General features: G+C 45.3%; 1 protein-coding gene across 7 annotated transcripts in view; it reads right to left on the bottom strand.

Annotated features, from left to right (window-relative positions):
- The window catches only part of CCDC85A (coiled-coil domain containing 85A), a 161,405-nt gene that overhangs the window by 109,944 nt on the left and 31,680 nt on the right, over nt 1-19,781 (bottom strand). For 2 of the 7 annotated variants that reach the window (XM_081188676.1, XM_081188677.1), the window contains exon 3: nt 9,752-9,831. The exons of the other annotated variants lie outside the window; for them this stretch is intronic. In XM_081188676.1, the coding sequence (XP_081044802.1) occupies nt 9,794-9,831 (38 nt within the window). In that variant the 3' untranslated portion in view covers nt 9,752-9,793. The remainder of the gene's footprint in view (nt 1-9,751; nt 9,832-19,781) is intronic. 7 annotated transcript variants of the gene reach the window in all.

Raw genomic sequence — 19,781 nt, 5'->3', positions numbered from 1 at the left:
AAAGAAACTCCGACGTTTCCTGAGTGAACAAACTAGCCAGGAATGTCCAGAGTGAGGAATTAACTCTTGTTGTCAAAAGTACACTTACAATTATTATTATTATTATTATTATTATTATTATTATTATTATTATTATTATTATTATTATTTTCTACCACGCCCATCTGGCTGGGTTTCCCCAGCCACTCTGGGCTGCTTCCAACAAAATATTAAAATACAATAGTCTATTAAACATTAAAAGCTTCCCTAAAGAGGGCTGCCTTCAGATGTCTTCTAAAAGTCTGGTAGTTGTTTTTCTCTTTGACATCTGGTGGGAGAGTGTTCCACAGGGCGGGCGCCACTACCGAGAAGGCCCTCTGCCTGGTTCCCTGTAACTTGGCTTCTCGTAGTGAGGGAACCACCAGAAGGCCCTCAGCGCTGGACCTCAGCGTCTGGGCAGAACGATAGGGGTGGAGACTCTACTTACAATTTGGGGAAAGGCAGGTTCATCAGTCCCATGTCTCTCACCTACTCCTAGGTGAGCAGGGGTGCCATCTAGGTGGGCTGGGGGGGGGCAATATTTTCAAGGAGGGGCCCCCTGTGGTAATCACACAGGGTCCCCAGACGTTTCACCGCCTATTGATCTCTGTGCCACCACTTTATTTCTCGCTGCCACCACCCAGGCCCTACCTGGTACAATAATGAGTCCAGTCAGGGTTAAATTGGAACATAAACTTCTGTTTATTTATTGCAGTTTAACAAGCGTGTGGTTTCATAAACGGTATCGGTCAATTACAATCATAGGGTGCCTATCCAGACCTATAACTTCCGCTACCTGCTCTCACTCACTAAACCACCTCTCAGATATTTACTTGTCTTCCTAGCTCCTAACTGTTCCTGACTCACCTTATTTCGCTACACTGACTCAACCTGCCCACAGACTCTATCCCAATTCACTCCCACTCCAACCAACCACCCAACTCCCAATGAACAAACTCCTTCGCCCCTTCCAGAGCTGGTTTTATAGTCCCTCTGACTCCACCCCCCTGGATTGTGATTGGGTAACCTGTTTAACTATTTCACCTCCAGCACTCTCACATGTTAATGTCACACCCGGCCCCCCAAAAAATGTTGTAGCTATCCTCAAAAGAATCCTCGTCCTGGCGCATCCCTTTGACGATATCCAGGGAACTTTCCAGAAAAGTGCTCTGGCGATTTCCACCTGCACAAAGCGTGGTGCATCCTCTGTTGGAATACTCCGGCCACAGTTTTGTATGGGCTATCAGGAGGGAAATGCGGGGAGAAGTGAGATCACATGAGAAGGAACCACACACCAGAGTTCCGAGGTGGGGAAGAGAGATACTTTTGCTGTGCATGATCGATAGACATGCTGAAACAGCCCCGTGCCACAGCCCAGAGATTGACAGATCTGCCCATCCCTATCTCAGCTTCTCTTGCTTTCTCATTTTCCACCAATCTTAAGTTCAGTTCGCCACACTGCTGCAGCCCTCTGCAAGTTTTTAAATGGGAGAAAAAACCCTCAGAAACATTTAGGATTAAATTGTTGCCTCATATCTACCTCACCTGGGATGTGGGTGGCGCTGTGGGTTAAACCACAGAGCCTAGGACTTGCCGATCAGAAGGTCGGCGGTTCTAATCCCCGTGACAGGGTGAGCTCCCATTCCTCGGTCCCTGCTCCTGCCAACCTAGCAGTTCGAAAGCACGTCAAAGTGCAAGTAGATAAATAGGTACCACTCCAGCGGGAAGGTGAACACTGTTTCCGTGCGCTGCTCTGGTTCGCCAGAAGCAGCTTAGTCACGCTGGCCACATGACCCGGAAGCTGTACACTGGCTCTCTCGGCCAGTAAAGCGAGATGAGCGCCGCAACCCCAGAGTCGGTCACAACTGGACCTAATGGTCAGGGGTCCCTTTACCCTTTCTCTACCTCACCGCAAGCAGTTTTCCCTAATAGAAGGCATTTCTGTGTGTTATTTTCTCTTACGTGTGCATTTCATGAAGGCTTTTCCTTAACGTACACAGTTCTGTACGTTTCCTCTTGCACACAGACAGCTGCATTGCAAAATCCAGAGGAGCGTGGATTTTGAAGGATAGGTGCGTTTCGGATTCTGTTCTGTTTTGGAGAGAGCGAATTAGATTAAGTTTGTGTTAAAATGTAAAACGAAACAAATATTTTCCCCTGTAGAAAATGCTTCCTCTGCCATATTCACCTTCTCTCCTAGAGTGCAAGGCCCGAGATGCGATAAAAGTTCAGGTGCGGCGGGAGAAAGTTAACACTTTAAAAACTGGACTTGTTCCAGCTGCTTCCTCTGGATGAGAAAGGAGCTGTTTGGATTGCAGCTTTGGTCATGGAATTTGTAATGGTGTCAGGGGGGCAGCCTTCTGGCCCTCTGCTGATGCCCAGCGGACCTTTAAATGAGATTAGTCTGATGACCAATATACATACTAAGGGATTTCCGCTCGGTTCCTTTTGCCAGATGTGCACGTATTTAGAAAGCCTTAAACACAAGTGGAAATGCAACAAAGGCAGAGATGACAGAAACATTATCTTTTGTTCCGAAAGCTTTTGGAGCTTCCCAAACGATTTGCGTGCATACGCGCAGAATGCATTTTGCACATCTTCGTCGGCTCTCGGTGCATTACAAAAGACCGTCTTGAAAAGGAATTAGAGGAGGTTTGTTTATCTCGCATTGTCTCATCCTGTCCAGCCTTTTAAGGAGGTTGAGTGATGCATCAAAATTATGGAATATCACAAATACAGATGGGGTGAATGCCTGCCCAGCATCTCCCAGGAACGTCACGGAACCAGGAAGCCAGGCTTGATACTAGGCCAAAGCCACTTCCGAACTGGAGAGGAGGTGAGGTTGCGGGCTTCATGCCCCTCTCCATGCTCACGGGGGCTGACGCACAGCCCTCGCGATAACAAGGGAATCCTTGCATGAGTCATTCCCCCGGCCAGCCAATCGGCTGGCACGGGGGGCGTGGCCTGCCCTATTTAGGGCTGGCGCGGCCAAGGACCGCCCTCTTTCCTCGCCACGCTCCAGCTGAACTGTTTGCCTCTTATCCCAGAATTACCATTCTGTGGTCGTCACCTTTGGAGAGGCGGGTTTGGAGGGATTGTCGCTGCCCAATCACAATAAATAGAGCCAATCGCATTAAATAGAGCCAGAAAGATCCTGGAACGTGCTGTGGCGCGTAGAGTCGCGGCACTGGGGGTTCTGGTCCTATACTACCCTGATATCCAGTTTGCCAAGGAGGCCCTCTACAGAGATGATGGCATACATCAGTCAGATGCTGGAAATGATATTTGGCTGAATGACATTACGTCAGGGATTAGGGATTGGTTACAGGTTTGAGGGTACTGGCGGCGAGCTTGGCTCGATTGGCGGTTAGGCATTGGTAGGGGTATTGTTATGCAGATGGAAAGGGTGGGGGGAGGAAGTGCCATCACCTTCCCCCCAAAATCGAAGGGTAGTCCGGTAAAGGATTCCGGGGGGCGTGGCCTCGTCCTAAGCCTATGGAGGTGTGGGCCCACGGCACACCCCCGCACAGTGACCCCAGGGGAGCTCCTAGTTGATGTGCATCAGCAGGACTCCCCCTACTGGTGGTTAACCCTTGCCGGTCTTCAACCAAGCGGGCTGAAGCCGGTTAGCTGATAGGACCAATGCCTAAGCCAATACCACTCAATTCCTGTAATCAATAAAGTTGTGGCCTAATTTGACCCATTCACCTCAAATTCTGGTGTCTCGTGTCTATATTTCCGTGGGGGGAGGCGGGAACTCGCCACACAAGGACCAATTTATGAATTACACACCTAAACCACCCTTTCCCTACCCGCCAGATGTTTTGGACTTCCAACTCCCCTCACCCCCAGCCAGCAAGGGGGACGGGCAAGTGTAGCCCAGCAGCAGCCGAAGAGCATTAAGCTGTGGAAGGCTGGCGTAAAACAGTGAAGTGTGTGAATGTAGCAAAAAGGTATTTGAAAATACAATTCAGGATCGGCTGGGGCTTCCAGCATAGCGATGTTGGGATACTGCCAGGGAGACAAAGTCCATCATGGCCCCAAGCCGTCTGCCGGACGATCCATCGATCTCCCGTAGGCATGCAGTATCAGCAATTAGTGACATGAGTTTCCTGAAATATCTTGCCACATTCCAGAGCTCATGCACACTCTATCAGCAGATAACGCACAGCAAAAGTCGCACTCAGGAGAGCATTATTTACAAGTTTTATTCAGCGTTGATCAGAACAAAGAAAGACATGACTGCTTGCGTCAGTGTCTCTGACACAGAGAGAGAAACGAAAGCAATAGAAAACATAAACATCCTGTGAACAGGAAATACGCAGACTCTGTGACTCACAGCTTGCTCCCTTTTAAGGTGGAACGGAAATATCCTAACAAGCGAGGACTCTGCAAAGTCTTATTGGTTGCTGTGTAACATGCGGAACAGCCTTTTCAGAAGCAGCAAATGCCACCTGGCTGCCTTTTCCCAGCGTCCTCTGCTTTTGCATTTGTGCTTCCACCGCTGAAGCTTATCACAGCACAAAATAGCGAAAAGCCAAGCAGGTGAAGCCACCCGAAACCTGCCTCTCATTGAGCAGCCTGAGAAACGTGCTGACATTCTAGCACAGCTCTTGTTGCAAGCATGCGATTAGAAGACACGACTGCAAGCTCTCAGGATCGAGTGCTTGTGATATATACTCGGAGCTGAGTGTTGATTTCATGCTCTTTATTTCAGCTCATGGTAAACAGTGAGCGAGTACTTTCCAGCAAAACCTCTGGCTATATATACGTTATTTACACAATGGGTCCCGTGTGATTGGCTGATTCAACTCCCCTCCTGGAGCCCGATTGGCCTGCAGGAACTGGCCAATCAGGTTGCTGATTCACTTCCTCCTGGTGCCTGATTGGGCTGCTCCTGCAGACCAATCAGGTTGCTGCCTTCTAGGATCCTACCTGCCTATTGTTCTAGGATTCAAGCTCAGTACATAGCAGCTTGGTTGCGATGAAATTCACCTAGACAGCTGCAGACCCTCAATATGTGTTGTTACTATCATCATCATCATCATAATTTGTATACCACCCTATACCTGCAGGTCTCAGGGTGGTCGAAACATAAAATTGCAATATAAAATATATTCAGGATCCATGTTACTTCAGGCATTAGAAATGCACCCACAGCAATGTACAGTGGTACCTCGGGTTACAGACGCTTTAGGTTACAGACGCTTCAGGTTACAGACTCCGCTAACCCAGAAATAGTACCTCGGGTTAAGAACTTTGCTTCAGGATGAGAACAGAAATCGTGTGGCGGTGGCGCGGCAGCAGCAGGAGGCCCCGTTAGCTAAAGTGGTGCTTCAGGTTAAGAACAGTTTCAGGTTAAGAACGGACCTCCAGAACGAATTAAGTACTTAACCTGAGGTACCACTGTAATTGACAGTAGAGGGAGGCAGGTAATAGCTTTTTCATAGAGGCAGGCTTCACCCGGCTTTTGTCTATGCAGAGTTCATAACTTTTATTATTATGAATTAATCATCTTTCACGTCAAGTCTTAAGGCAATTTACAAGCACACAACAAAAAAAGGGTTTGAAAAGCAACACAAATAAAAATCCAGGTCAGAAACCTAGAAATTAAATTTTTAAAAATCACCCAACTATTTAAAAAAACCTCATTGGAACAAAAACGTCTCTTCTTAATAGGGATGCTGTTCCACAAACCAAGGACAGCCCCACTGAAAGCCATCTTGTGAACTGCTGTGGGAGCAGGCTTCTAATATTATAGGGACTTTAAGAGGGAACCCCACCCCACCTCCAGTAACCTGGTCTGAAGCTACAGAAGGTAAGCAGATTGGCACTCAGTGCAGATCCCACAGACAAGATGTTGAAATGCACAGTTTAGAGGTCCCGAGCCCTAAGGAAGTCAGACTATCCTCCACCAGGGCCAGGGCCTTTTCAGTGATGGCTCCGACCTGGTGGAATGCTCTGTCCATGAGTCTAGGGCCCTTCAGGATTTAACCTCCTTCCGTCGGGCCTGTAAGACAGAGCTATTCCGCCTGGCCTTTAATTTGAATTCAGCCTGATCTTTTATTTCCCTTCTCTTCCCTCCCCCTCCCCTTCTATGAAGATCATCCGCTCTGAGACCCCACAGCTAATTCTCCCCTGGCCTCCTCGCTGGCCCAAGTAGGACCAAGTCAGCCAGCTAGCCCTGGGGATTATCTAATTGATTTTTGAATTTTATTGTTATTCGTGTTTTTATACTGTATTTTTTGCTGCTTTTATAATTAAGTGTTTTAAAGTGTTTAAAATTTGTTGTTAGCCGCCCTGAGCCTGGTTTTTGAACCGGGAAGGGCGGGGTATAAATAAAAAATTATTATTATTATTATTATTATTATTATTATTATTATTGGTAGTAGTTTGCCCACGCAAGCAGTCTAGCCGCCATGTTCTCTGTTTCACAGCACCCCAAAAGCCTGCCAAGCGAATTTAACCAGCGGAAACGGCTGGGAAAGAAGAAACTGGTGCATACGCCGTGCAGAATGGCACAACTTCCGAAGCTATTGTGCCTCTCCAAAACAGCGGAGGCACAGCTGTTTCAGGGAGTTCTGAACAAAAGGCCGGCATTCCCCAGGTGACATTGGAGAGACACCAGAAATCACACACACACATCCCGAAGAACAAAGCGTCCTGCAAATCCCTGCCTCCCATTTTCCCAAACTTTGCAGGAAACGCCTCGGTGCAGGTTGTTTTTGTTTAATTAAAGAAATAGCGGGCAGCCTCTATTGTCCTAGCCCATTTTGAGGAGCTGGTGTGCGAAGGAGGAGGACGTTTCAGAATATTCCTTTTAATTTACGAAAAGGGGCAGAGCAAAAGCAAGAAAGAGCCTTTTCAATGGCACTGGCTGCTCCTCAGAAGGCGAAACCTGCTCCTCAGGGAGACTTGTCAGGCGCTGCATCCTTTGTCAAAGCCCTTTTATATTCGCCCAGGCGTTTTAATCTATTTTTAGATTTGAGGAGGATGCTGCTCTTTTGCTACGCTGCTCAGGTACTCCTCAGTGCAATCTTATGCATTTCTCCTCCTGGAGGTCACTGGCATTTACGGTGTAGGGATGAGGAACCGTGGCTATCACTGGACTCCCATTGCCATCATCCCCCAGCCAGCATGACCAATGGTCAGAGAAGATGTGAAGTGGGAGCCAAGCAATGTCTGGAAGAAAACAGGTTCCCTGTCACTGGTGTATAAGATTGCAGATTTACACCTGCTCCACTGAGGGCTGCCCATTTGAATTGCTCACAGTGGCCCAGAGTGATGCCACGCTGCCATCGTGATGATTTAGAAGGCTGGCTCAAGGTCTCATCTGCCCAGTGCAGAAATCCTGGATGGTGATCCCTGCCAGGGCACCGAAGCCCTCCCAAGCCCGCCACCAGTGGTGTAGCATAGGTTGCTAGTGCCCGGGGCCATGCGGATGGAGGAAAACAGACAGAGTGTGGATGCACATTCAGTGTCCGCATCCACAGAAAAGAAGAGTTGTTCCGTTGTCTGCAAAGGTCACTTCCTGGTTCATATGGAGAAGTCGTTTTCAACAGAGCCCAGCAATGGAAGCATGCGGCTGTATTAAGGAAGCACTAGTTGTTGAAATTTTGCACCCCTAACAATTTTGCACCCAGGACAACCTCTTTTTTTCTACATATAAATAATTTTTATATAATTTTCGATTTTACATCTCAAATTAAACATTTTAAATAGTTTTATATGTCCAGTGACTTCCATCCTTCTCCCTCCATGGTTCATTTATCATTCCTGCATATATTTTTACTTTAACCATTTTAATCAGTTCTCCACTCTTACATCACTCAAATATGAATTACTCTGTTGAAGTTTTGATCTTAATACTGCCAGAGTTTTCAGTTGCATACGGTTATTTTTCATATACTCAATAAATATTTTCCACCCTGCTTTGAATACATGTTCTTCTTGCTCTCTTATTCTATGTGTTAAACCTGCGAGTTCTGCATATTATAGCATCTTAAGTTGCCAATCCTCCTTGCCTGGGACCTCCGTCACTTTCCAGTTTTGTGCTAACGAAATTCGAGCTGCCATTGTTGCATACATAAATACATTTTCTGGACACCCAGGAATTTCTGTCTGAACTATTCCCAACAGGAACGACTCCGGTCTCTGGGGGAAGGTTATTCTAAATATTTTTTTTCAACTCATTGTAAATCGTCTCCCCGTTTGTTTGGGGTTTTTTACCTTTTTACATGTCCACCACGTATGAAAAAATGTTCCCTCCATTCCTTTACATTTTCAGCACATATCTGATTCTGTTCTATATATCTTAGCCAACAAACTCTGAGTTAAGTACCATCTGTGAATCATTTTCATAGAATTCTCTTTCAACGTGTAACACGCAGCAAATTTCAAATCATTTTTTCAAAATTTCTCCCAGACGTTTAAGTCTATGTTGTGTCCTCTATCTATTGCCCAGTGTGTCACCGGAGCTTTGACTAGCTCATCTTTTGTTTCCCATTCTAGCAAAAAATTATACATTTTAGACCATTGTTTATCCGTATTCTGCAATAATTCTCTTTCAAATAGTGAGGTTTGGTCCAAGAAGTAAAGACTGCGGAGAGAATAATTGGGTGCACTCTTCCCACCTTGGATCAAATCTCTGTTTCCAGGTGCTATAACAAAGCTGTAGGGATAGCACAGGATAGTACGCACCCCGGAAATGATCTCTTTCAGCTTCTGCCTTCTGGAAGAAGGTACAGGGTTATTAAGACTAGGATTAGCCGCCTGAGAAACAGTTTCTATCCAAATGCGATTTTGGTTTTAAACGCAGTGTAAGGTAGTCTCTATGGGAGTATATTGTATTTAATTTTGGAGTATCAGAGTTTTTAGGGGGCTAAACAGGCTGGGATAGCAGGCTTGTTGGTTTTGAATGTCTGATGTACATTTTTTCAATTTTGTTGTTCTGTAAGGGACAATGACAATAAAGATTATCGTATCATATCGTAAGAACCCATTTTTTAAATCTAATTTTAGCATATCGTGTAACTGGTGGTATTGTAACCAATCCGTAACTTGGCTCCTTATATCTTCCATTGGTTTCAGTCTGGGTTTATTCCCTATAAAGTCCAACAGATCCCTATATGGGACAACAACCTCTGTGCCCCCACAAGCTATGGCACTGCCCTCTGCTCCCCGTAAGCTTCCTGGGGGTGGGCGGTTGAATCCTGGTCCAACTCACCATCACACTACTGACGCCAAAACATGAGTTGATCGATCCACTGGGCAGAGATGTCCAATCTGCAGCTCTGATAATCTTGTCATGCCACAGGGATCCAGAATGGGAGGCAGGGATGCAGCCAGAACTCATAAATTAGAAGCGCCAACAATCCTAAAACAGCTTGTCACAATGGTTCCAAAATAGCAACAAGTTTCAAAATACAGCTATCTATCTTTTCCCGGAGCCTCCAGCCCTCTGAGCGGGCCTGAAACAAGATTTATTTTGCCAGATAGTTTGTTTCTAAAATGGAAGGCATGTCTCTTGGCAGCAGAGAAAAGAGGGCAGCCACCCAAAGCGGAGAGTCTGCCAGGTTTCATCCAACAATCTCCACTGTGTCCAGTGTTTGCTTCTGTTACAAGCAACGGGGGGTGGGGGGTGGAGGCTGCCAACATTTCCCGCAGCAGGGCTCTCGTCTCCTCTCTCGCCAAAGTCCCACCACAGAGAGTAAAAGATGCTAAGAACCTGTACCTGGTGAGAGGCACCGATTCCGTTCACCTTCCTCCGTTTAAGTTAAGACTGCAGAGCCTTTGGTCTTGGTGGCAGGCGATCTGGTTAGGAACAAAAAACCACATTGGAATGCTATACTTGAAAATGCTATGCTTTGATGTTGCATCTGACTTTTCAAGGATTACGGACAATACAGTCATACCTCGAGTTGAATATGCTTCGGTTGAGCGCGTTCGAGTTGCACTCCGCGGCAACCCAGAAGTAACAGAGTGCGGGTTTCGGCGCTCGCGCATACGCTCAAAATGACGTCACGCACATGCGTGCAAAAAGAGACCCGCGCAGGCACGCCATCGCATCTTGTGTTCCGTTCAGGACGTGAACAGGGCTCCGGAATGGATCCCGTTTGCATCCCGAGGTACCACTGTATATGGATAGGATACTGGACAAATACAGTGGTACCTCGGGTTACAGACGCTCCAGCTTACAGATGCTTCAGGTGACAGACTCCGCTAACCCAGAAATAGTACCTCGGGTAAACAACTTTGCTTCAGGATGAGAACAGAAATCGTGCTCTGGCAGCGTAGCGGCAGTGGGAGGCTCCATTAGCTAAAGCTCAGGTTAAGAACAGTTTCAAGTTAAGAACGGACCTCCAGAACGAATTAAGTTATTCAGAAGAGGTACCACTGTATGGATAGGATACTGGTCTCGGACAAATACAGTGGTACCTCAGGTTACAGATGCTTCAGGTTAGACTCTGCTAACCCAGAAATAGTACCTCAGGTTAAGAACTTTGCTTCAGGATGAGAACAGAAATTGTGTGGTGGCGGCAGTGGGAAGCCCCATTAGCTAAAGGGGTACCTCAGGTTAAGAACAGTTTCAGCTTAAAAACGGACCTCCAGAACGAATTAAGTTCTTAACCTGAGGCACCACTGTATTGTCAACCGGCCCATCGACTGCCCACTGTCGAGTATTCCAACCTGGCTTTTTGACTGAACACTGTGGCCGCTTAATGGCCAGCCTTGGAGGAGAGAGGGTCTCAAAGAGGCACGCACCCCTCATTACAAACAGGCCTCCCTGGCCCTACATCTCACCCCAAAGGACTTGCTCTTTGCCAATTAATCTGGTGGATAGTTCAGTTGATGAGAATGTGGGGCTGATAACACCAAGGTGGCAAGATCGACCCCCGTATAGGCCAACTGCATATTCCTGCATCGCAGGGGGTTCAACTAGATGATTCTCAGGGTCCCTTCCAACTCAACAATCCTATGATCTGTGGATTAAGCCACACCCTCCAGCACTTCCTATTGGCTATGCACTGTAGCTGCAGGACTATTTGAACAGGAACTGGGACATGGAGTTCAGGAGGAAGAAGGAGGCAAACACACCAAACACACAGCATGGTCACTGGCACATCATTATTATTATTATTATTATTATTATTATTATTATTATTATTATTATTATTAATTTATACCCCGCCCATCTGGCAGGGTCTCCCCAGCCACTCTGGGTGGCTTCCAACCAAATATCAAAAACAATACAGCGTCAGACATTAAAAACTTCCCTAAACAGGGGCGCCTTCAGGTGTCTTTTAAAAGTAAGATAGTTATTTATTGCCTTGACATCTGAAGGGCGGGTGTTCCACAGGGCAGGCGCCACTATGGAGAAGGCCCTCTGCTTGGTTCCCTGTAACCTCACTTCTCGCAGGGAGGGAACCACCAGAAGGCCCTCGGCGCTGGACCTCTGTGTCCGGGCTGGATGATGGGGGTAGAGATGCTCCATCAGGTATACTGGGCCGAGGCCGTTTAGGGCTTTAAAGGTCAACACCAACACTTTGAATTGTGCTCGGAAACGTACTGGGAACCCATGAAGATCTTTCAGGACCGGTGTTATATGGTCTCAGCGGCCACTCCCAGTCACCAGTCTAGCTGCCACATTCTGGATTAATTGCAGTTTCCGAGTACCTTCAAAGGTAGCCCCACATAGAGCGCATTGCAGTAGTCCAAGCGGGAGATAACTAGAGCATGCACCACTCTGGTGAGACAGGCTGTGGGCAGGTAGGGTCTCAGCCTGTGTACCAGATGGAGCTGGTAAATAGCTGGTAAATTCAGATGAAGTGAGTGGCAAATTCAGAGAGCAAGAGAAAACTGGCACTCCTTACCCCCTCAACATTTTTCTTTGACAGGGCCCATGGTTGAGGTGGCAGAAGCAAATGCGCTTGCCACCACTGACAGCGACCATTTTCACTCCAAGATCCTCTTTGGTCTATTGCTCCCAGTACGTTTCCAAGCACAACTCAAAGTGTTGGTGCTGACCTTTAAAGGCCTAAACAGCCTCAGTCCTGTATACCTGAAGGAGCGTCTCCACCCCATCATCCAGCCTGGACACTGAGGTCCAGCTCCGAGGATCTCCCGGTGGTTTCCCTCGCTGGGAGAAGCAAAGTTACAGGGAACCAGGCAAAAGGCCTTCTTGGTAGTGGCGCCCTCCCTTCAGATGTCAAGGAGATTAAGAACTACGTAACTTGTAGAAGACATCTGAAGGCAGCCCTGTATCGGGATGTTTTAAAGGTTTGATGCTTTATTATGTTTTATATATTCTGTAAGCCACCCAGAGTAGCTGGGGAAACCCAGCCAGATGGGTGGGGTATAAATATAATCATCATCATCATGAAACAGCTCAGGATCGAAGGGATTTGGAGAATATGGAAGGAAGTTCTGACCTGCTACTTTCACCTAAGAGTTTTGCCCTACCTACCCCAAACTTTTTTTTTCAACCACTGCTACTGCTGAATCCATTGCCTTTGCTGTGGAGAGAAGGAAGCACTTGTTCAATGCTCTGTAAACCTTTTAAAGGTAAAGGGACCCCTGATCATTAGGTCCCGTCATGACTGACTCTGGGGTTGCGGCGCTCATCTCGCTTTATTGGCCGAGGGAGCCGGCGTATAGCTTCCGGGTCATGTGGCCAGCATGACTAAGCTGCTTCTGGCGAACCAGAGCAGCGCACAGAAACACCGTTTACCTTCCCGCCGGAGCAGTACCTATTTATCTACTTGCGCTTTGACATGCTTACGAACTGCTAGGTTGGCAGGAGCAGGGACCGAGCAACGGGAGCTCACTCCATTGCGGGGATTCGAACCGCTGACCTTCTGATCAGCAAGTCCTAGGCTCTGTGGTTTAACCCACAGCGCCACCTGCGTCCTGTAAACCTTTTAGAATCTTCTAAAAGACAACTGTTTTAATAAGAGTCATTTTCTCCCTTTCTTTAACTCTTCTAATCAATCAAAGCATTGAACACTAGTCAACTATTAGACAGTATTTGACAGGTTAAAATTGACAAGGGGTTGGTTTTTTATTTTATTTGATTGGGCAAATCTATAATATGATATTCATGCTGTTCACATAGCCTAAAGTGGTTCATTTAAAAAAATCACACCAAGGAAAAAAATCATACCATAGTGGTTATTCGTTACCACTAAATGTATTCAACTTTAGCATGCAAAATATTCCATAACTTTCATAGCCTTTAGGATCCAGGGTCCTCCCAGCCTCACACCTGCAATGCAAGAACAACCAGACTGCCACAGACCAATGTTCATAATCCAGATTATGGCAAATCTCAACACAGTGAAGCACTTTTGGTGGCAATGAAACAGACAGCTCTAGAAAGTGAGCCAAGCTACACATTGAAGGAGGTTAACCATGAATACATAGAGATAATTCTACATGGAGGAAAAATGCTAATCAGCTCATTAATTTATTACATTCTTACACCACTTTTTATTAACAGTTTATATATGCCCTCCCTAATCTTTTGACAGCAATCCTGTAAGGTAAGTTAAACTGAGAAATACTGACTGGCCCAAAGACTTTGGGTATAATATACAATTAAAAGATTGGGAGAAATTGTGGAAAGAAGGAATGAAATTTACCGCATGTAATGCTTTGAAAGAAAATGTGATGAAAATGATGTACAGATGGTATATTACACCAGCGAAATTAGCTAAAATGTATAAAACAAGTAACAAATGTTGGAAATGTAAGGAAAAAGAAGGAACTTTTTATCATCTGTGGTGGGAATGTAAAAAAGTAAAAAGCTTCTGGGAAATGATATATAATGAGATGAAAAAGATGTTGAAATATACATTTGTAAAAAAAACCAAAAAACCAGAAGCATTTCTACTTGGTATGGTAGGAGAAGATATTAGCAGACAAGATAATAAATTGTTTTTATATGCGATAATGGCGGCAAGAGTACTACTGGAGCAGAAATGGAAGCAGGAAGAATTACCAACGAAAGAGTGGCAGATGAAATTAATGGACTATGCAGAATTAGATAAAATGACAGGAAGAATTCGAAACCGGCGGGATCAGAGGTTCTTAGAAGATTGGAGTAAAGATATGAACTATTTGCAAATCAACTGCAATCAATTGAATACGCTAGTAGGACTGCAAGAAGTTTTGTAAGGAGGACTATATGAAATACTGCAGGTAAAATTTATGAAAAGGACTATTAATTATGGATTTTTAAAAGTAATAGTGAAAATAATGAAATGCAAGACTAAGTGATGAAGAATGAAAATCATTAGGCATAGCTGATGGAAGTCCTAAAAACATTGTGTAAGATAAGATGTTATGTGGTATTTGGAAAACATATTTGCAAAAATTAATATACATACACACACACATATACACGCACACACAAATATAAAAATATAGATACACACACACACACACACACACACATATATATATACACACACACACACATATATATACATATAGAGAGAGAGAGAGAAATACTGACTGGCCCAAAGTCACCCAGCGACCTTCTGAACCCAGTTGCTCACCGCCCTGGTCTCCAACACCCCACATGAACTGAAAAACTAACAGCACAAACAAAGAATGTGCGAAGGTCAAAAATGCAGAGGAAGATCTAGGTCACAGGTATCGCAGATGCACTCTGGATGTGAAATGCAGCTTCTCTGGAAGTTATTTGTTAGCTTGCTTATTTGTTAAAATCCTATACTACTTTGTAAAAAAATCCCTAAATGATTTCCATAAAAACAATAGAAATGCAAATGAGGTAAGACTATAAAACTTTCGAAAAACTGGATAGAACCAGAATAGAACTGCATAAAGTATTGTGGAGACAGCTGACCAAAGTTCAAAACAGAGAATTAAACAGTTGAGGTCTAAGGAAGCTTTTAAGAGGTGTTTAAAGGTCATTACTGACGCCACCTCATTAATTCCCCAAAGGCGGGCATTCCAGAGGGTGGGAGCTATCACTAAGAAGACATGTGCCCATGTTGTCAACAAGTAACACTTGCGGAATGAACAGCGGGGTCTCCTCAGAGAACTTCAAAAAATTGTCTTCGTTTGTACTGGGGGAAGGGGTCTCCTGGTCCCAAGTTGTTTAGGGCTTTAAATGTCATCACCAAAAACTTGAACGTGGCTCCGTAGCTAACAGGCAGCCAGTGCAGAGCTGCCAAATTGGGTGCAACTACTATGGCAAGGCTCTCCCAGTCCAAGGAGAGTCACAATGGATGCACTGGATTTGTGATGAGCCCTCCAAGGTGACTACAGTGCTAGAGGAGACACTTGAGAGTCCCACGGACTGCAAGAAGATCAAACCTATCCATTCTGAAGGAAATCAGTGCTCCCTGGAAGGACACATCCTGAAGCTGAGGCTCCAATATTTTGGCCACCTCCTGAGAAGAGAAGACTCCCTGGAAAAGACCCAGATGTTGGGAAAGGAGAAGGGGACGACAGAGGACGAGATGGTTGGACAGTGTTCTCAAAGCTACCAGCATGAGTTTGACCAAACTGCGGGAGGCAGTGGAAGACAGGAGTGCCTGGCATGCTCTGGTCCAGGGGGTCACGAAGAGTCGGACATGACTAAACAACAACAAAGGTGACTACAATCACCTGAGCCATTAGGGATGGAGATGGACTAAGGAGCATCCCGAAAAGATGCACCTGCTCCTTCAGAAAGAATCCATTTCCTTCCAGGACAGGTACACAATTCCTAGACCTGAGAATCAGCCATCCAGAGAGGTTTGTTAGGATTCTGTCACAGGAGTAGCATTCAAGCACATACATGACCTCTCATGATTTAGATGACACCAAGTAACAGAGGTGGCCATCATCAGCATACTGGTGACGCCTTGCCCCAAAATCTCCTAAGGACCCCGCCCCCATGATTTTATAGAGATATTAATTAAATAGCATTGGGGACAAAGGCATGCCCTAGGGCACCCCACAGGGGTCAGGGCACACACCCTCTGGAGCCAAGTAGGAGTAATGCCATGGTGTCTCCAAGCCACAACTCACAAAGACAAGCTAGGGCCAGTGGTGGCCAAACTTGGCCCTCCAGCTGTTTTGGGACTACAATTCCCATCATCCCTGACCACCGGTCCTGTTAGCTAGGGATGATGGGAGTTGTAGTCCCAAAACAGCTGGAGGGCCAAGTTTGGCCACCACTGAGCTAGGCAGATACCATGGTCAACTGAGATATCTAGGAGAATCAATAGTGTCACACTTCCTCTGACCCAAAGACAGTGGTTCTCAAAAGGTGTGGCATGTCAAGCAGGTGAGGCAGGAGAGGGTGGCAAGTATGGCAAGAAGGTTCGAGGACAATCAAAGAAACATTTGAGCATTTCAGTGCAACAGGAATATACCACCAGAAACAATATCCATGCCTCTCTTCAAGAACATTGGCTGTTCTTCTGGAGTTCTCTATGACATACTGTGAAGAGGGATTTTCAGTTCTGACAAATATGAACGTTCAGAAAAAGAGAAAGGCTTATTTGTGCTGGTGAGGAGACAAGAGTTTGTTTGTCTCAAATTAGACCTAATATAAATGAGATTACCTGGCAAAGGCAAGCATAAATGCCTCAATGAGTTTGTATATATACTTAAGGTACATACATAAGAGGCTCATTTATAATTCTGTTTTGGGGATGATACATGTTCTTACGTAGATGCATTGTTTTATACTTTCTGGGTGCCCCATGATCATATTATAAAGTAATTGTCCTCTGTGTTTTGTTTTGTTTTAAAAGTAAAGAAAAAAAATCACGGCTTGGAGTTCTGTCCTTTAGTTTTCCAATGAAAATTTGATGTGGCTGGGCAAATATTTATTCTACAGGTGAGGTCCGAAGAAAAATGTTTGAGAACCACTGCCCAAGGAACTTCAGCCACTAGGGCAGCTGAGGCGAATTATCACCCAATTCTCAACCCAGAGTAAAGTGCGTCAAGATCAGAGGTAGGCAACCTAAGGCCCGTGGGCCGGATGCGGCCCAATCGACTTCTCAATCCAGCCCGTGGATGGTCTGGGAATCAGCGTGTTTTTACATAAGTAGATTGTGTCCTTTTATTTAAAATGCATCTCTTGGGTTATTTGTGGGTTATAGGAAATTTTTTTTCCTTCTTTTTCAAAATACAGTCCGGCCCACCACATGGTCTGAGGGATGGTGGAACAGCCCACAGCTGAAAAAGGTTGCTGACCCCTGGTCAAGATAATCAAGTTTAGGCATCCACCAAAAACTTACAAGCATTTTCAACTTAGTGGGTCGGCTGTTGTTTTCTGAACTAACAAGCTGTTGATATGTTCTACACTGCCATTTTAAAAAAGTGTTTTCATTTATTTATTGCTGGGGACATAAACCCAAAAACAAACAAACAAATTTGCCCAATCCTTAGCACAAGCGTGGAAAAAGCTGGTGCGTTCAATCTGATGTTTTTTCAACAGAGACTTCCATTCAAATACCACCTGGTCAATGTTTATTTCGAGTCGACTAATTGAACATAATGCCTCTCTTGTTGTCATAATAAAAAAGGGATCATATTTGGAAGTGGCAGAAGAGGAGCTGAATTCAGCTTTGAGCAGTAATTAAAGCAGTGCTTCCTCTCTCTAAAACCAATAGGTAAAATCAACCCAGAGCTGGGCCTGCAACCTTTTATTGCCAATCTCTAAAGAGAGATGTGCTTTGGGACCCTTGAGTGCAATGGAATAGCAGAATAACCATCTGTACAGCATGTTCTTTTGCTGCGGTGAGAGAAAGCACAGCTGGTACTTTTGTGGTGCACACGTCCTATTGGCCAGTCAGTTCCTTCATCTTCCCTGTTGGGCAGCACTGATGGGAAAGGGCCGTAGCTCAGCGATAGAGCATCTGCTTTGAATGCAGAATGTCTCAAGTTCAATCCCCAGCATCTCCCCTGTCAAGTTTGGGACTAACTCTCCCTAATCCCCTTACCAGCCAGAAACTGAATCACTACAGTAGATGGGGGGGGGGAGAGAGAGAGAGACAGCAAACCTAAATATAAGCATTTTGGATAATTAACGCTTTATTATTGCATGATTATATATAAAGGAGCCACAGAATGTGGCAGCTAGACTGGTGACTGGGAGCGGCCACCGAGACCATGTAACACCGGTCTTGAAAGACCTACACTGGCTCCCAGTACATTTCCGAGCACAATTCAAAATGTTGGTGCTGACCTATAAAGCCCTAAACGGCCTCGGTCCAGTATACCTGAAGGAGCGTCTCCACCCCCATCGTTCTGCCCGAACACTGAGGTCCAACGCTGAGGGCCTTCTGGCGGTTCCCTCGCTGCGAGAAGCCAAGTTACAGGGAACCAGGCAGAGGGCCTTCTCGGTAGTGGCACCCGCCCTGTGGAAAGCCCTCCCACCAGATGTCAAAGAGAAAAATAACTACCAAACTTTTAGAAGACATCTAAAGGCAGCCCTGTTTAGGGAAGCTTTTAATGTTTAATAGGTTATTGTATTTTAGTGTTTTGTTGGAAGCCGCCCAGAGTGGCTGGGGAAACCCAGCCAGATGGGCGGGGTATAAATAAATTATTATTATTATTATTATTATTATTATTATTATTATTATTATTATTATTACAGCAGAATTTTCACCATCCTCCTCCCAACATTACAATGTAAGTGGAAGAAATACAAGCCAATGAAACCGACTCTCTCCCATGCTGTCAGGCCTTTCCTTTCTCTAACAATTGCATATCCACCGAGATCTTGATTGCACTGAAACTGCAGTTAAAACAATGCTTATTTGAGGGTCGTAAAACTGCTCCTGCAATGGAGGGGAGGTGGGTGTTTGACGTCATGGACACCAGCCAATTGGAGCTGTGCACAGGGGCATTCTACTTCAAACTCACAAAAGGGATATTTTGTGAGCTGTAACGTGGAGCAAAAAGGGTTCAGCTGAACGTAACATGGTACATATGCTTCTGGAGCAAAATGTTGTGCACTCGTATAATCTTATTCACATCCAGGACATGTTCTGGCAATCATATCCTTACTAATTAAGCCACAGCATGGCCATGAATGCAGCCCCTTCACTCCTCCCATTGCTGTGAGCAGCAATTAAACCCAGAAACCTCTAATTAATTAACTAACCACAATTCACATTTCATCTGAACCAGGGAACTATAATTACCAGCTTTAGAGCAAACCAGGACATTCAACCCAACAGCTTGGAAGTTGGTTTAATATCCTGGCTTGTTCCAAATCTGGTCACCATTGTTCCTGGTTCGGACAAAGCAGAAACTATGGTTAATCGGAGACTTCATGGTTTAACTGCTGCTTATACAGAGAGAAAAGTTATTGGGTCCCAGTGAAGGCTGGATTAAGTACATGAGACAAGGGATCCCATCCATATTTTCCTTTAGAAAAGGTTCACATTTAAGCATCAGGCCACCATCAAAGGCAGAGGAGCAGTAAAAACAAACTGGCAATTTTACTAACACCTCACCCCTGTCACTTTCGGGGAAGCCGTGTTCTAAAACGTTCCAATTTCTTCGGTTGGAAAGCTTAAATAATAACCTACAGTCTATGCGCAGAGGAGGCGGCGAAGGCCTGTGATTAATGTGCCTTATAAATCCTAAAGGAATGAAGAGGTTAAGTAAGCAGCGGTTGCCAAGAATTACACTAATGTAGTTATGCATTAAAATCAGTGTTGCTCACTCAGGCTCCCTAATCGCAGCTATATTTCCAAGAAAACCCTGCCAACCTCGCGCTTTATACTTCA

This window comes from Podarcis bocagei, assembly GCF_964188305.1.
Source record: "Podarcis bocagei genome assembly, chromosome: 3".
NCBI lineage: Eukaryota > Metazoa > Chordata > Lepidosauria > Squamata > Lacertidae > Podarcis > Podarcis bocagei.
Note: the sequence above shows the minus strand (reverse complement) of the source record. Positions and strands in the feature narration are given on the sequence as shown.